The sequence below is a fragment of the Hippichthys cyanospilos genome, chromosome 1 (assembly GCF_059441005.1).
Source record: "Hippichthys cyanospilos isolate Australia breed blue-spotted pipefish chromosome 1, RoL_Hcya_1.0, whole genome shotgun sequence".
Taxonomy (NCBI): Eukaryota; Metazoa; Chordata; class Actinopteri; order Syngnathiformes; family Syngnathidae; genus Hippichthys; species Hippichthys cyanospilos.
In genome coordinates, this window is record NC_142369.1 from 12,452,094 (window position 1) to 12,471,216 (window position 19,123).

At 41.8% G+C, this 19,123-nt stretch overlaps 1 protein-coding gene across 3 annotated transcripts in view; it reads left to right on the plus strand.

The window, feature by feature from the left end:
* The window catches only part of znrf3 (zinc and ring finger 3), an 83,054-nt gene that overhangs the window by 33,638 nt on the left and 30,293 nt on the right, over positions 1-19,123 (plus strand). For 2 of the 3 annotated variants that reach the window (XM_088434772.1, XM_088434781.1), the window contains exon 2: positions 17,016-17,138. In XM_088434772.1, the coding sequence (XP_088290898.1) occupies positions 17,016-17,138 (123 nt within the window). Of the gene's footprint in view, positions 1-4,325; positions 4,520-17,015; positions 17,139-19,123 lie in introns of those variants that run through there. The other variant, XM_088434788.1, reaches the window with a different exon arrangement.

Consider the following 19,123-nt stretch of genomic DNA (forward strand, 5'->3'; position numbering starts at 1 on the left):
CCCCTTCCGTCTCCAACTTCACCATTATGGTGACTCCGATCTCCCCCTATAGAAGTCGGAGTTGAGCGTGCAGTTAGAATTTTCCCCGATCTTTGAGACTAACTAACTTCAGCGGTGGTGGCCCTGAAAAAAAACAAAAACAAAACAAAGGACAAAAGGTTTATAATTCACTGATTTATTGTTTTTGGCTGGGGGAAGGGGAGCCCGCGATGAAGGCAGTGGAGAAAGAGGGGAGGGTGCTTTTTAGAGAAAAGAAATCCCAGCCTGTCTGCGCACACACACACAAACACACACATGCACACACAGTGCAGAGCACAAAAGAAACCTGTAACGCCTCCAGATTCCTTCTCGTCGGGTATCAAAGACATGCTTTGCTTTAGAACAAGAGACTAGTGGGTAAGATAGCACCGAGCAAGCCAGTGAACCCAGCACTGGCCCGGCTGGGTGCTGCCAGTTAATCTCCCAGATAGGATTTTACCCCCCCTCCCTCCCTCTTTTCTTCCTCTCCTCCTCCTCCTCCCTCTCTTTTCTCTCTCTCTCAGAGGGGATATCGCTATTACGATGAGGCTCTGAATGGAGGGACTTGTCTAACCTGATCACTTGTCAGAATGAGCACAGGGAGAGGCACCCCAAACACGCAGGGATGGAACTTGATTGCACAATGAGGGAAGGTACTGCGTTTTAGCTGCTGAGCTTAGTGCTGGTCTCGAGTCTCATGTGGACCCAAAACTACTGGCCACCTTAGAATCTACCCTATGGGATCGAATTTTTCTTTGTACTAGATATGTATTTCTCGAGATGGGTCTTGGTCTCGAGATTGGTCAAAAGACTGATTTCTAAGGGTCTTGTGGCCAGTGCTATGTTTAGTCTCAGAGTCTAGTCAGTATCAACTACTCATTAAGGGTTAGTTATTCATATTCAAGGTACTGTAGAAGTCAAGATAGCATTTAAAGGTAATATAAACAAGGATTCACAAAAGTGGTACGCAGGTACGCATGTGTGACAGAACTCACTGATGCGTAACATTGTGTGATTCACTTCGTGCACTTGCGTACCCTACCCAACCTTTCCCCATGACAACAACCGAGCATGAGCTGAAAGGTGGCTCCAAAAACATATATGGTATGTTTAGCATGATGGCGCCCACCGTGGCAGCCGTCTTCCGTTCGCTAAGGTGAACAGAGTAAGAATTTCAATGTGTCGTTTCGTGCTGTGCATGTGACAATAATTCTCTACAATATTTTTCAGAGATAACTATTCATCTATGAGGGATGAATGAAAAGTATTAAGCATCAGAAAAACTAAAAGGGATAAGCATTTTTTTTAATATTTATATTTCAACTTCATATATTTTCCACATCAGACCTGAACACTTGCTCCAATGGCGAAGTGCTCTTATCCCAGTGTTGGACATGCACCAATGCTTAAACACGAAGATTAAATCTTGTATTTTTCAGTTCAAAGCCCTACAAATTGTGATGGTACCTTGGCCCATGCTATGCACTTGTCCACACTGTTGGTCTTCAAGTAGTCAAGTCTTTTATGTTCTGTGCAGAAAAAGGCTCACATAAGGTTCTACCTTGGTCAAATACTCCACATCTTCAGTTGCTGTTGGACTTTGCGTATTACCACCTTCATTCTTGAGGCTTCACAACAAAGAATAGATGAGACAGTTGGCGGCTCTGGAGCAAATCCAAATCGCTTCTGTTAGCTACGCTTTTCTGGAGTTTTAGGATCGAGCCCCAATCCCATCCAGTCCGGTCCAGTCCAGTCCTTTTTCTGGCATTATTCCTGGAGAAGGCCCCAGCCTTGACTTTACCTGTAGAATATCATTTTATCCTCGGAGAGCTCAGCCCTTCTCAGTGGAGCGTTCCTACCCTGTCCCTCCTCCAGGATGTCCTGATAGGTGATCATGTATCCATTCACAGGCAAAGAAAGAGTGAGGGGAGGGGAATGAAAAAGACAGTTAAATCTTCAAGTCCATCACAAGGACTCAATCCGTCCTCGTGTTTTGTATTTCTTTGAAGCAGCGACTCCCAAGGTTTTTAGCGACAAGGCCCTATTTTCACAAACAAGTAAAAACAAATGCAACTCATCATTACGCTGACCGTAGTTGTTGTAATTAGTGAGAGCCCTGCATTTGTTTGCTTCACCGAGCCTGTGAATTCTTGAATTGCATTTCTTCAACCTATCTATCCAGTTACAGTTGTTTGGTTGCTGTCATTTCAGGTAATCCAGCTTCACATAGTTGTGGTTTGTTTTTTTTTGGTATTTTTGAAGACTTCATTGCATTATTTGAGATATTGTCGCCTCATGTATCACCTGTAGCAGTAAACCCATATTTTTAATAGCTCTTTTTTCTGCCCATATTGCTCTATCACAGTTTTTTTTTAAATTTTATTACTTTTACTTTATTATTTGGTCGATTACGAAATGTAGTCTGCTCAGGGAAGTGAACATAACAAGAATTTCATTGTGTAGTATTACTACGCATATGACAATAAAACTTTTTCTTAAGACACTTTCCAGTTCTGTTTTTCTTCGTCACATTTGGTAGGTTGTGGCCACCCTTTTTTTAAAAAAATTATTTACTTACATATCATGTGGCTGTGAATGTGTTTGATATATGTACAGAGACACAGGCATCTTTTTTTAACTTATGAATATTATTAATTTCCTAAACTCTCCGCTTCATTCTCCACTTAATCATGGCAAACATTCCACATATCATGTCAGCTCCTGGTCGTCTTCCTTTAAACCTCTCAACCCCCCGCCAAGTCCAACTCATTGTGACCCCAGCGCTCCAACCCGGAAGCGGTGTAGGTGAACACTTCCCGTAGTGCGGTTTGGAGCCACAGTTGGTGTTTCTCAAAGAAAATAAAGTCAGAAGCGCGTGAAACCTGAAACCAGCGCTAATACTGGCTAGCTCCACCTCGGCTTCCCTCCTTGCCTAAACACTGAGGTTGGGGGTCGCGTGTGTGCGTTTTTGTGTGTGGATGGTCGGTGGTGTGCGCTCACGCACTGGGGCGTGTGCGCGCTCTGCCAGTTTGTTCATCTGCTTTTCTGTAAACACCTACCCCTTTATTAGGCACACCCTGTCGGAATGGCCTGAGGTGAATGAACCCTGCTTTTATAATGACGGGCTTTAAGTTGCGTCTCGTTCTATTATCATGCCATGGCCAGCAATGTTACTAATACTCGGAGCAGCCGCACAAACGGAGCTCGAACTCCTGATAAAATGTATTAATCCAGTGCTTCTCCTGGGGGAGTGTGAAGCGATGCTATCGGGGGGGTTGTTTTTGCCATGTGAAGTGTAATTGTAATATCATCAGGATCGACAGCTTTCATTTTTCAGGCGCTTTGAGGCACTGGGTCACAAGTGTCAAATTCAAGGCCTGGGGGGCCAGATCATCATTTTATCTGGGCGCGAAAATGCTGAACTGACTTCAAGTTTCTGGCTAAAATACCTAAATTGCAAGTTGTTTCAACTTTCTTGTACCCAATCTCTCTTATGAGCAGATATTACCGGCCTCTGATTTCAAAACTTGGTAAATGAGTGACAAACTTTTTCCTTTAACCTGTATAAATGCAGTAAAAAAATAGTTAATAGTTATTAAACATTTTTTTATATTAATTTTCCTTTTGTCAATGTTAAAAAGGATATAGTTTTAGGTATGCTTTTACAATTTTTATCAATATTAATCTTATTTATGATTGGCGTGGCAAGTGGGGTGGCACGAAATGTTTTCCCTTTCCTGTGAAGGGTTTGCAAAAAATAATTGAGAAGCAATGTATTCATCAAAGTACATTCTGTGATTAGATGGATTTTTTTTTTAGTAGTACAGCAAATGGATCACTATTTTTCGAACGATCACTCAAATTCTTTGAAAAATTCACGAATTATTGCAAGCTTCAGAACAATACACACAAAATTTAAATGGCGTCAATGTTAGAGCGTTGTTTATATAATATTTAAATCTCTTTCTGAAGATTCAGAATTTTTCTTTCCAATGGCAAAAAAAATAGCTTGCATGGCTGTAACCCAAAAAGTTATATTATGTTGCCGTTCCTTAGACAGCGAACTAGTTAAGTGAAAGAACAGAGGCACGTTTTTTCTTTTTTTTTTCTTTTGCACATTACAAAGAATATGACAGCTTTGTTACTTTTGAACCTTCCGTAGAAAATATCAATTAGCCTTGGCGTGGACTTTAGAGGCGAACTTGCCGCCATGTCGTCCATCTTAGAGGGTGGAAGGAGGAGGGGGCAAAGGAAGGGCAGTCCGGGCCTGTCCTCTAATCCCACTCCAGCGAGCCGAGTAGCAGCAGTTTGCGCCACATTCCACAACTGTGGGGGCTTGGGGGGGGGGGTGAGCGGCATTCCTCCTCCGTCGGGCCATCAAAGAAGCAGCGGCGCTTCAAAGGATGTCAGAGCCTAGGTGTTGATGACTGCAATCCCCACCCCCCAACCCCCAGTGTCTACTTTTAGCTCAGCCCTCCAACGCACGTACAGGCCGAGCCAGGTATGTGCCGCCGGCCTCCTGCGGGAGGCTTAATGCTGCCATTAATCATAGCTCATTAACAAGCGACTCGGATATTTTTTTATCGATCGGAATAAAGAAGAGCTGACCTGAGATGCCGCACTGCAAAAACAGGGCTTACAATGAGGAATAAATGACGTATTTTAATTTATTTTTGCCGATAGGTGAGGGAAATTTGAATTTGGAAAAAAAGTAAACAGCCTCAAACCGAGGTCTTGCATTTTAGTCAAGTACTGGCAGATATCGAGTACAAGCCCATACATAGGCAGTGAATTAAAAGTTGAGTTGAGTGAGCACTTCTGATTTAGAAGCATGTTTCAAGTGAATGCAGCCAATAAGTTGATTGCTTCATGCTCACTTAGCTTATCTACAGTAGTCAATTACAAACAAGTATGTTTGTTAGAAAATAATTCCCTCTTATTTAATTGGTTAGCAAATTTCCAAATTCTTTTTTGGACTCTTATATCCCTCTTTGTAGACTTCTAGATGTCTTTCATCTTATCCTGACTGTTTGTGGGCAGAAAAAATGTTTCCACATCGTAGCCAGTGCCTCTTTTTCCTTATAGCAAGAAAGCTTGCGACCACTGCAGATGCACAGTTTGCCCAATGCAGATCAAATATACAGTATATGATTGGCCCCTATTACTGATTATATGATTATATTAGGACCGGACAACTTATATTATTATGGCGTTTCTCACTTTAGGATAAATCTCATAAACAAAAGCCTAAACAACATAAAAGAAGAAAAAAAAACATCCATTCAGAATTTGATCCAACAAAATATCAGTCAGAAGATATTCATATCAATCAGATCATGAGTCAGGATTCCAAGCACAAAGGGTACGTTAGTTAGTAACATTGAAAAGAGTAAATAATTTTTTTCTAAAATTCAGGTGGAGTACAGTTTTCCAAGAACTTTGTTGAAGAGGAAGAGAAAAAAAACTATGCTTGTGAGTTCTTGACAGTTTTGTGCCACTTTGCTGTTTATTAATGAGGTGGCTCCCCTAAAGCTTGTCGCATTGTTAGTCATGCTAATGAATTCACCGTGGCTGCTTGATGCTGACAAATGTATGCATGCGCTCATCCACTTTTGTAATTGTGCTCCCACACGTTCGACGCAAAGCCGGGACCACCAAGGTTGGGGGGGGGGGGTTCTTACTGGGGTGGAATTGGTGGTAAAATTATCATGTTACTGTACTTTCATATATTTTTATGGTAACTGTACTATTATTTCCTAGTATTTATTTTTTCTGACATTGTTAGATTTTTATGCCCAATAATTGAAAACAAATATTTGAAGCACGGTGGTTGAGTGGTTGTCACGTCCACCTCACAGCGCAGCGGTCGTGGGTTTGCTTTCAACTCCACCCTTCCTGTGTGGAGTTTTCATGTTCTCCCTGTGCCTGTGTGGGTTAGGGTTATTTTCTACTTTAATCTGTACTTTTACCATTTTTTCACACAATACCATACAGTATCTGTAATTGTGCTTAAATACTGAGGAGAAGTATGTAATGGCCACACACACTGTATTGCACATGCCCAAGGTTTTTATTTTCACCTACTACGTACGGGCATTGAATCAGTAGCACTTTTACCAGAGTGTTTTCTTTTTGCACTAGTTTCCTTCCACTTTAGTACGAAGTGTGATTACTTTTGCTGCCTCTGCTGGAGAGGGAGGGTTGGGAGTGCTCTTGATTTCAGTCCCCTACTCCTCCTTCTCTCCTTCAAAAAATTTTGGCATTCTGCCCAATGTTGACCTTTGAACTTTGTCGGCCTGTCCTTTGTTCGTGTCACTCCGGATTTGAAAGCCTGAAGAGCTGAAAGTGACACCGGGGAGACTTTAGACACACACACACGCACACACACACCATTGACAGTTTCGGGATGCCCTGGCGTAGAGTTAATAGAGTCACTAGCCAGGGCGTCGTTCTCAGTGTTGAAGCTGTCAGGCCTTCAGCCTTGTGTCACATATCAGAACATAGACATGATATTAGATGTTTAGATGCTTGCTTTGTGCGTCGCCACGACGACCATGTGCAAAGATTTTTATTTTTTTTTTAAATCTCGCAGATGATGGCGTGGGTTCATCTTCTGGACACCAATTGAAAAGTGTACTGTAATCTAAAGGTGTGATTGCTAACTATTTTTAAGATGAGTCACATGTTTTCATTATATTTTTTTGATATATTTCATTATTTCGGCAAACACTCCCCTCCGCGCTGGCCATATTTCGGAGTCGCGTACCTTCTGTAATTTCTTTACGGGCGTTCAACGCTACAAACACCTTTTTTATTTGGCTGAAAAGGACTACCGTTACCTAAATACCGTAAACAACTTCTGGCGAGCTCCATGTTGGAGAGAGATGAGGAGTTTGTTTAAAAAGACTTGGAAGAATTTAAATAGTTTGAATCTTCTAGGATTCTCTACCTCTATAGATTAGCGCTGTTTTTATGCTGTAGAGTCCATTTACCGCCACATAGAGTATGGGAGAATATCGTCTGACTGCTGAGAAAAGTGCTGTAAAAACCAAGCTAGGCTTTTGCTGTAGGCTTTTTTTCACTGTTGTGAATTTCAGTGCAAGGCAAATGCAGAGAAACATTTCGTATTATGCAAGGGAGATTTTTCGGTGTAGGGGAAATAACAAAAAAAACAATGTTTACAATCTGGGCAATGACAATAGCCTGTAAAAGGGATATCGTTCTCTTTCTTTAATTTTCTTTGCAAAACTAATGATAGGATATCAAAGCTATTATTTGACTGATAAAATGAGACCAGTGCAAATGTTTAGCTCACTCCCTGAATGAAAAGTATACTCCCTCAACAATATTTTCTTAATGACATCCCCCCCAAGTCCCCATGCCCATCCTTTGAACATATGGACTGCCAAAATAAACAGCGGACATGGCGCTAGCGTTGCTAATTGGCCCCTCGGTCGCCAGGGAGAAGACAAAAGAGAGGAAGTGCTCATTCTTCGCCAGAAGCCCGGGGATCCCTTTGCAGCGCTTGTGTTACAGGAGGAGCAGGAGCAAGGGCCCCACCTGTAGGGCCATCCCAGCTGCTCCCGTGAAACTGGATCCCCCGACCGCACTCGTCCGGGCTTCCAACGTGCACTTTGAAGTTATTTCCAATGCTGGGAAAAGGAGAGCAGAGGCAGAGGGGACCATGTTGTGCAAATGTTGTATGTTGCGTATCAAGCTTGGGTTTGAATGTGAAATCTAGGAAGGAAATCATAACCAACTTCATTTTACTGCCACAGATATGGTCATTTAGAGCAGGGGAATCCAAACTTGACATTCTTCAACTTTTATTTATTAAACATGCTAAATGTTAATGCACTAAGCAATGTAACACTGGTTTTGTAGTTTATTTGGGAACAGAATCCTCGCTTCTTCAAATTGAGTAGTCATGGAAAAAAATAAGACATTGTGCTTGGGTTGCCAAATGCCCATTCAAGTTGATGTTGTGCCTTATGTTGTTATTATAAAATATTCAGCACTGTTGTACAAAAAAACCCCACACCAAAATTATCTTCAGTCTGGAATTTATGTAAATCAATTGGTATTCACGCCGACAACTGTTGACCAGACAAATAAAATTTAATACCAACTTGACAAATGCAAACGACTGTGGTTAAATCATCTCCACAAACTTTTTTCAAAGCTCTTAAAGACATGAGTGCTGCAATAAATTAAATGAACAGACGAGGCAGACGCAAATATAATTCATTCAGTTTGTGACTGACCACTTTTTTGCACCATAGCATCACAGTGATAGAGGTTTTACAAAACAAGTTTCCTCAAATGTATCAAAGCTATTTATTCTCGTTATTGAGTTTAACATTCAGATTTTCAATCTTGAGGAAACAAATTGCTGCACAGCTCCCACACAAAGAGGCATTTTAGATATTTTCCAAGTATATTTCAAGTATATTTTTCGCTGATTTCTAAACTTTAAATTAATAATTCATAAAAATAACAGGTCGTGTGGGGACTGACCAAACTCATCAATTAGTGAAAAAATATGAAGTATAGTATGATGAAATATGAAGATATTTGGACAAATGAGGTTTTCTGAATTGTTTGTAATAATAAAGAAACTATATGAAAACCATACTCTTTATTAAAAGTAGTTGTTATCCAGGGTATCGTCCCCATGAGGGATGCAGGTGTAGTCACCTTTCACCCGCTTTTTCGACTCACACCCGGTTATTAACCACAAGCTCAAAAGAGATCGATCCAACTTGGCTAATTAGAGTTAATGACAACAATTATGATTAATATTATTTTGAAAATGTTCCCTCTCCAGCTGAGTTTATGTGCCACTTATGGTTATTGTTCTCCACCCACATGCCATGGCAAAATCTCAAAAGATTTTTGCAAATTATTGCGGCAGTAAATGCACAACGTTTTTTTGTGTGTACGTCCGAGACATAGATTTGCAATAGTGAAAAGTCCCCTGTTGTGAAACATTTCTGGCAGCAAACATGACTTGGTAATGGATGAGTTCGACTGTATTTATCCTCACTAGGGTCACGGGTGTGCTGGGGCCTATCCCAGCAAGTGGTGTACACTCTGAGCAGGTTGCCGGCCAATCACAAGGCACAGAGAAACAAACAACTGTTCATGCTAATTAACACACCCAGGACAATTTAGAGTGCCCTATATTTACATCAAGCATGTCTTTGGAATGTGGGAGCAAACTAAAGTGTAAGTACAAAACCCACACAGGCACAGGGAGAACATGAAAACTCCACACAGGAAGGGTGGAGTTGAAAGCGAACCCACGACCGCTGCGCTGTGAGGTGGCCATGTATATACAGTATATATATATATATATATATATATATATATATACTTGCATTTTCTGGCTTTTTGCGACTTGTTTGCGGGTCTCCACATAGTAGACCTGCCTACCAAGGGTTTCATTTTCAAAGCATTGAGTGTGTTGCCAAGCTATTTTGTTGTCTTAAATGACAGCTTTAAACCAAACTGTTGTACGTGCTGTGTCTTTTCAGGCACGGTTTTGTTCGACATTTTTATGGGCCTACTTCTGATTTACATGCCTACCAAAAGAAAACTTGCCAATGAAGAGTTTGTTCAAACACAGCTTGTGTAGCTGAATGTTACTGTTAGGGCCCTATTTTGATCAGGCGCAGGTATAGCGATTGACGAGGCGCAGATTCGGTTGGCAAGGGGGCAGACGGAGATTTGCTCATTTTGTCGACAAGCGCAGCTTGACGCAGAGAGATGGAGTCAGCGCGCGCCATGTGGGCATCAAAGCAGTCGTCTCCCGTCACGCAATCAAGCGTCACCTCCCAATCCCTTTAAATGTAATGCACCTGACTCGCACGGAAATTCCAGATGTGGTGGAGAAAGGAAGAACACCCAATTTCACCCAAAAAGATTCTGTAAGTTATGTTATATTCATATTTTTTCGATTTCTTTCCTACATTGACATCACTTTGAACCTTAGTGTTTTTAGGTATAGAGCAAGTCACCAAACTTCAACACCAGAATGACAAAACTCAACTATTCTCTAGCAGCGGGGTCAAACTCATTTTTATCGCGGGCCACGCCGTAGTTATAGTTTGTCAGGGGGCCAAATACATTTTCAAATTTGTCACACACTTAGCTAGTTTTGAAATCAGAGGCCGGCAAAAACTGAACAAAAGAATCATCGGGAACACAAAATGTTTCATTTTATTTGATTTTTTTTGAAGACATTGCAAGTTTGGTATTTTAGGCAGAAACTTGAAGTCAATTTCGCAGGATCTGGCCTCCGGGCCTGGAGTTTGACACACGTGCTCTACTGTATTCCGCCTTTCTCACGTCTAGTTGACATTATTCAAAAATTTGGTAGCAATCAGACAATATAACGGAGGCTACTTTCGAAAGAGCTGAGGAAATAGTGCAAACGAACTGCTTTGAATCAAAATGGCTGACTTCCTTTGTCTTTTTGTTTACGGCTCCTGAAACATATTTTGCGGGCTTACTCTTTACCAAATTTGATGTTGCGAAGCGAAATTCTTCGAGGGCTGAATTTTCAAAACAAATGTGATGCTGAGGATGATTGCCAGACGAGTAGGTGTCAAGAGAACACCACCTTTGACGGCTGACTTTGAATCTGGTGTATTTTGCAGACAGCATGAATGGAAATGACCCCCTCTCTCAGCCTTGTTTTTTTTTTTTTTTCATTTTCCCAGTTTTTCATTCAGTAAATCCTCGGCCGTCATCCTTTTGGCATCCGAAGGGTCAGACGGGCAGGCATTTTTACAAGTCGGTGTAAAACTTCCCCCCTTTCGCTTTCAGATTCTTGTTGACGCTGTAGTCACTTCACCTCACATCAACTTGCGCCTGTATGCATGTTCTTTATGTACGCATTTGAATGGGTCATTTGACCCTTCCTTTAAGCTGAAGATTGCTGTAGGGCGGCGAGTCTTTGATGAAGGTTAATTGGCCATCCAATTACATTATTAAGCCTCGATACCTGGCACCTGTGAGCACTTCCGATTGTTTGTCATGACCGTGATCCTTAATTCTGCAAATTGATGGCGTGGCTTTTTTGGCACATGCTTGAAATCTTAACAATTCTTTTATGGACGTTCTTACTCCCTGCCAAGGGAGGAGACTAATAAGTTATTCATCCCTTTTTTGGCATAAAGCTTGAATATAAGGTTAGGTGCGCCAGGGACTGGAATGTTCAACACTTGACGAGCAATACTTCCAAGTGTTATGTCAAAAGCAATTGTTCCAGTTTGACTTAGGAAGTTATATCAATCTTAGTGTGTCTGTGTCTGGGTTTTCTGTAAACATGTGACACTCACTTCTCATTTGGCTCCAGAATTCTTCGATACTCTTGAGTTTCCACGCTACGCTCCACAGATTCATAAGACTTTGCGTGGGATATAGCGAAGCGGCCCCAAATGCATAAATGTAGCCCATTCATGTTTGAGATTTTTAACAGCAGGCAGCTTAAGATAATGTTGTATTTTGCACAGATTTGCGCAGACCTTCTGTCGATCTGATCGGCTTGATTGCGTATGTTTGCTTTAGCGTCAGTTCCTTATTGACGTGGTGCTGTAAAGTAATGATTTACTGTATAGTCATTTAATTATTGTGAATCCAATATTTCTGTCTGACGTTGTTTATGTTTTACCTGACAGAACTTTATCTTAATGGCTGGCCAGTTCTTGAATGCCTTCAAGAAGTCGTTCATGTTTTTACCTGTGCATCTCTGTCTCTTCTGGGCATGGCAAAGATTGTTAGACTATGGCGAAAATGATTTATTTTATAAACGTTATGAATTTTTTTTGTTGCTACTCTATAAACAGTTTACAAATATTGTACATGAAAGTTAATCAACATGTTATTTCAAAAACTTAGGGAGCCTCCATGTATTGCGAATGCTCAGAAGGGGTCAACCGGGGGTCTTCTTAGCAAGCCGCCCGGTCACCTTCGGGTCAACCGTGGGGCATTTGCAGACGGGCACTCTACGTGCACACCCCGCGCTCAAACACGGCGCCGGGAAGGCAGGTGGGTGCGAGGACTGGCGCCGGGCCCAGGTTTGTCTTCCTCGAGGTTCTTGTGTGCATGTGATCAACAGCACTTTGCTTCAGCTGACTTTGTCTGCCAGGACATCTTGCAAAACCTGCTTTGGAGGCGAGTCGGTAAAAAAAGCAGAGGCAATCTGCCGCCCCGATTTTTTTTTTTTTTTTGTATGTGTGCCTTTGACGCTATGTGCTGCCGTGTTAGAACGTCACGCGACATGCTTCGGCAAGAGCCGCGCTTGAAATAGACGTGCAATTCAGCAACTTCTTTCTCTGAAGTTTTTGGCTTTTGTAGCCTGCAAGCATCATTCTCCCACCAACTCCCCCAGTTCAAAGGCCCTCATGGCTGCTGCCCCAAAAAGTGCAATGTATTTCTTCAGGCGCTACGGGTAATACTTGTAATACTTGATAAAACTAGTCATTTTCCAGTCGGTGGAAAACCTTTTTACCAAACTATTTTACCAAAATTAGGCTGTAATGTTTTGTTGAAAAAAATTAACTTTACAATCAAACTGATGAGAAGAATTTATCCTAGCTGATGAGATCATCTTCATAGGAGTGAAGTTAAACAGGCATCGGAAAAAAAGCAACATTTTATGTAAGCCAAATTTTTCAAGAATTGTACACATCGTTTTACAGAAATACATTTTTTGTCTTGATCTCATGTAAATTGAGAGAAAACTGTTCCAAGAATAAAGTCTTAGGTAATTAAAGACAAGTGCCAGATGTTTGTGCCAATAAAACAAACCTGATAAACCAATTATTCCTCCATAGTATAGCCTGGGCCAATGAAAAGCTCTAATATGATTATGACATTACATCCCATGAATTAGGTCTTTTTTTTTTTTTTCCTAGACCCAAACATTTCATTGTATCATGCCCAGATACACGACGCTGAGTGTCACATGTTGCAAAGCAACCCCACAAGCCTAACCAAACCAGGGGGGGGCGGGGGTCAGAAGAAGTAGTGAGTGGTCACCCACCGCCTGATCAAAGGCTGGATGAATTGTGTCACAGGCGGACAGAATAATAGCCGGGATGGTGTGACTTGCATTTTCATGTCCCCCGAGTACCCCTCATCCCCCATCCCCTTAAAGCGGGGAGGGGATGAGAACTAGGGCCCCCTCAACAACTCTTTAGTCATGCAGACAAAGTTTGAAGCAGAGCAGAGCCGGGGTGAACCAACGACAACCTCCGAAGTTGTGGACGTTGGCCGTGGTGCTACAGGTGGAGTTGAAAACCCTTCCAGGATTTCTTTGAGAGTGTGGCCTGCGTAACGGGATACTCATGTGAAATGCTGCCTCCGCCCCCTTCTCAATCTAACCCCCCCACCCCTAACCCGCGGGGGGATTTCAACAAGCAGGACAGGACAAAAGCTGCCCCTTGTGGTAGTTGTTGCTATTGCTTTGCCCGTTAAAAACGTTTACGCCAAAGAAACAAGAAACGGTAAAAAGGAAAACGCTTAAAAACTAGCAAAACCTAACGTACATTACATCCTACAAAATAGAGTTACAGCATGGCTAAAATGTATTTTGTTTTTGACTTTGTCAATTAAGTTAGCTTTCAAGGTTCTTTTTGAAGGAAGGTCCTTACTGTACATTCATAGCTACAGACGAAGGAAGGCCAAATAGTTTTTTGAGAATTATACTTCACTGTATGACTACTTAGTGACATTTTTTTAATCCTGCACTCAATATACTGTCTCTATATATATGTGTGTGTGTGTATATATATATATATATATATATATATATATATATATATATATATATATATATATATATATATATATATAAACTAAACTTTAAAAAAGAACATTTTCTAAAAAACTGTCTATAAAAACAAAACCAAAACAGACTAAATTTATAAGAAACAGTCCTTGTGAAAGGGGTATAATGTGCAATCCTAAACTCTTATAACCCTGCTAGAGCAAAGTAGAGGTTATCATGATAAGCTCTTTCTGTACATTATACTGTATGCACGCTGATGTTTTGTGTCGCAAACAAATAAACGAATACAAAATAAGGCTGAGAGAGCTTTTCATGGCAAAATAAAAAATATGCAGGCCATGATTTTTTTGTAGTTTTAGATATTTTTTTACAATAATGTTTCTTGTAATATTTCAATTTCTGGTGAACCTGTTGTTTTAATATTAATATCATGATTTGGTCATATACTTCATGTCTTCATTTATGCCTTTAAATTTTATTGTTTTCCATGTAAATTTTTTAGCTAATCCTTCAGTAAAATACATAAAAGATTGTTGAATTAATTTCTTAAAATGCTACTTGATTTGATGAATGAATTCACCAATGATTTACGTTTAAGTTAAACGAACAAATAAAAAATACTAGACGGATACAATTTTAAAATTAAAGTAATTCATTTGTATGGTTTAATATTAGTTAAGCATCAATCAATTTTCTAGAGTTGCTTATCCTCACAAGGGTCACAGGCTTGCTGGTGCCGATCCCAGTTGAATTTGGGCAGTAGGTGGGGGACATGCTCAACTGCTTGCCAGCCAATTACAGGGCAAACAAACATTCACGCACTCAAGGACAAATTAGTATGCCCATTCCAACTACCATGCATGTTTTTGAGTGTGGGAAGAAGCCGGAGTGCCCAGAGAGAACTTGCGCAGGCTCAGGGAGAACATGCAAACTGGTGAAGTGGATTTGAAGTCGGTTCCCTGAACTGTGAGACGTATGTGCTAACCACTGCCCCACCCAGCCTCTTTAATGTACGTTAACTACTCAATAAATTACTCCAATTTTTAACATAATTTGTAAAGTAATGGATAGCAATACCAGCCGTTTTCAAACTTTCTTTTATCCCCAACTTTGAACAAATTTGGAAGAAAAAAACAATACAAGTACCTGGGAAAGAATGTCTATGCTCCGAAACGACATATACATATGTGTTTGGTATTGAATGAGTTAATGTTGGTTGTTTTGGAGTTGCTACTTAGTGTCAAAAGTTTGAGAACCACCGGCGACCACCTCATCTGTGCCAACATCTTCCGCGGCCCGCAGGCATCCCAGCCGCACCGAAAGGGCCCCCGCTTGCGGAGATAATGGTCAGTCTCTAAAATAACAACAAGATTCCCAAACAACAACAGTGGCCCATTTTGGAGCGCAAAAGCCTCCCAAGGCTGCGCACAATGCTCTAGTGTTCAAGCGGCGGGGGCGCCGGCAGGGCTCTCCAGGCTTGCTCTTTTATCTCCACCTTTCCCTTCAGTTTTGTCCTCCTCCAAGGGAGAACGCTGTGAAATGATTGTAACAAATGTGCGCGTCATGTTGAGCTGCGCTTGCGACTCGTATTCATCCGCCCACGTATTCTTGTGAAAAACTACTTCCACAGCTTTCTGTGCAATTGCATGGCATTCATTTTGTGCCTCTTCTCCTATGTTGTCATCTTCTTGAATATATAGATGTGAATATGTTCAAAAGGGCCCTTCTGTATGGAATGAGATCGCTGTCAAAAAGACGTATGCGTTTAACAATTCGTATGAATTCGACTCTAAATTGTGTTGAGGTTATCAATCGAAAACTTGCGAGTTAAGGTATTTTGAATACAACTCTCGTTTGCACGACTATGACCTTGCGACACTCGACGTCATGTCTGCATGAATCCCTCTCTCTCTCTCTCTACGTATGTATATATATATATATATATATATATATAGCTTTGGTTTTTCACCCTGTTTGCTCTAAGTCATTGACTACCTACATCCTGGAATCTCTTCATCTTCGTAAATTTTACAACCATCCTTTTTATAGTAGCATTTTTCCATGTGGTGAGTGTTCTTAGCATATGTTGGGATGAATGCATGTTTCAAGTTCCGTCTCCTGGATTCTCTTCCACTCTCCTAAATAGATAATGGATCATTTCAAGTGAATTTGTGTGAACGGGCACTTCTGAACAATATTTTTGAGAAGCTGACAAGTTTCATTCTCTATGTGCTGCATCTGCTGCATTCACTTCCACTCTGCTAAATAGATATATTGTTTCCAGGGAGACATGTTGCACAAATGTGCTCGAAAAAGGTGCTTTGAGACCCTTTGAACCAAACGAGACTAACATTTGTCCACGTGTGGGTGGCCCGAGTAAGACGTGACGGGTTTGTTGGCAAGTAAAGTCGCTGTGTGCTTGCAACTTGTTCCACTCATTGCAATGCAGCGTCTTCATAATCACAAGCGACGGTGTGAGAAATTCCCGTCAGCTTTCATCATCAAAGGCGGTAAAAGATGCTGCGCAGTAGAACTCCGCAAGACATTCCTTCTCTCTGACTCCACCTCGGTCAAGCTGATTTCCATTTGACCCTTCTCAAAGACCTCAACGATCATAACCCCAAAACCTTTGAGGTCAGGTTCTTGATCCCTCCGATTTGGCTTCGATTGGCCTTCCATACCAGTAACCTGCACCCAGTTCAAAGGTTAGGGGTCACCCCCAGGGAGTAAAGCTATCTGGGGTCATCAGCAATGGCCCGGGGGACCTGAGCGGGCAGTGAGGGGGGCACGGCGCCACAATGCTGACTGTTTGGGGGGGGGGGGGGCGCTGTGGTCTTTGGGTTAATAGGATAAGTGGCCCTGCGGCTCAGTTAGGAGCGCTTCTGATGCTAATAGCACACTTTGTCTTTACACTGTTGTTAGGGAGAAGAATGGATTGTAGGTTATGGTTCCTTGTGGCCGACAATCCCAGCAAACGTGTGTCTCCATTTACCTCAACTAAAATTTCAGGTGTGAATCTGTGTCAAAGGCATCTCAAAATTATGTTCTGGGGACTTTTCTGGAATGAAATATATATATATAGTTATATATATAGTTGTGTGTGTGTGTGCGTGTGTAATTGACAACAACCGGATCAAGAAAGGGATATTACTCAAGTTCTGAGATGTGTATACACTAATGAATCTTTTTCTCCTTCCAGATGCATCCTTTGGGATTGTGTAACAATAACGACGAGGAGGACCTGTACGAGTACGGTTGGGTGGGCGTGGTGAAGCTGGAGCAACCAGAGCTGGATCCCAGTTGTCTCACAGTGCTGGGAAAGGTAAACAAGAGCAACCGTGTACCCATGTTGTTGCGTGGGAGGCGCGTCCCCAAATATGGGATTACCGTAAATGTGTCGAGTTGTTCAATGGGGGGGTTGTTGTTTTTTAAGTTGGACTAAGAACCCCCCTGTGCTGCTTTGTGAAAGCATTTGCTGAAAATATCGAGATTCCCCGGATTCTCATTTATCCTATGGCAGAAAGAGAGCAGCCTGTCTTACTTAAAGGGGCAAACAAGAGATGAAACCGTATGATTGGGGGCCATTGTTGCACGTTGTCTTCGCCATGTCAGACAGTCCAGCCAGTGCGTAACCCCCACCGGTTTTCGCCGTGCCGGACCCCGGTTCAGAATATCGAGCCTGCTCGGGTCGACGCCTCCCCAGGCCCGCTGTTCGCCCGTCCCCGACTGGGCAGCTTTCCCATCAACAGAGCCAGAATCTTTCCTGCCCATTTTAGATTCAATTACTAAATTCTCGTGAATGCACAAAACGTAATTGACGGGAAGGGGAAAAAATGCTGTTTACTCAAAGCCGTGTCTAAAAATAAAACGTGTCTGGGAACACAAGGCCCCCCAGCTGTGCTTAGGATAGCAACGGGCACGTTGCCCTCTATTCAAAGTTGGCCACGCACTAAGACGGGAATTCGTCTTTTATTTGAAGTAGCCGATGCGAATGCTTGAAGGGCTTCTGCTTGAAAAGGACTAAACCCACCTCATGCTTTGTTTGTTTTGTTTATACCCCCCACCCAAAAAAAATAAAAAAATAATGGGATATCTGGAGCAGCGGTCGGCACACTTTTGTACTCAGTTCTAACTGGACTCGAGTCATGTGACTTGTATCCCCCATGTCTCTGTGCCAATGGCAGACAGATGCGCGGGAGCAGGAAGTGGAGGAAACGATGAGGGGCTTCGGGAGGGGGCCGCTCTACTCTGTGAAGTCGGCGGGCCAAGCTGACAAAAGTGTTGGCGTGTCACATATCTGTACACAGTTCTTTCCTGCCTTTCCTGTCTGCTTTGTGTGAGCTGCGCCGGGCTCGGGAACCCTGACCCCCCGTCTGCTGTAGTAGCTGCGGCAGCGGCTGTGGCTTGACATTTCCTACATTGGTTTTAGGAGCTAGGATGACTTTGGTGGACAATAAGGGCTACAATTCAAATGATCCATCTATTTATCCATCCATCCATTATCTTTAGCCGCTTATATTCAGTAGGACTTACTGGTCCTTTTTTTTTTTTTTCCCTGTAGTTAAGGACGCTAACTCACAACTGTCCAAATGCTAGATAGGGCTGTGAAAACCAATCCTTGTATCTGTAGAATAAACAAGGGGTGTACAAACTCGATCCTCAAGAGCCGCTGCCCTGCATGTTTTCCAGGTTTCTTTCCCTGACACACCTGATTCAAATGATCGGGATCGTTATCAGGCTTCTGCTGAGCTTGCTGATGAGTTGATCATTTGAATCAGGTGGGTCGGGGAAAGAAACCTGGAAAACATGCAGGACAGTGGCCCTTGAGGACAGAATTTGGACACCCCTGGAATAAAGCCAGTTTTCACGTTTACATTTATTTATTCATTTAGGTTTCTTATGGATTTCTTATGGCTTCTTTTTTAGTGCATGCAGATGGGAAACATTTGCTGACCCACCATGCTATAGCTACAATCATTTATATTTTCAGTATTGTGTGTTTATTTTTACGTATTTCTAATTTCAGTTTCAGTTTTTGTTTTCAGTGTAGTCTTGATTAAATTCCAGTCTCCATGTCCGCCTACCCACAGTCAAGTCCTTTGTTTTGTTTTATTGGTGCTAATTGTAGACATTTTTTTGGTGTGGATTACGTAAACATGAAAGTAAAAATGTAACTAATTGAATCCCTACTGCATATTTTTCCTTTTTTTATTTTCAAAAGTCCAGACATTTGATTCTTAGTACTTATTTTATTTTATTTTATTTTATTTCATGAGAACGTCTAAAAATGACTGGTACTAAATAAAT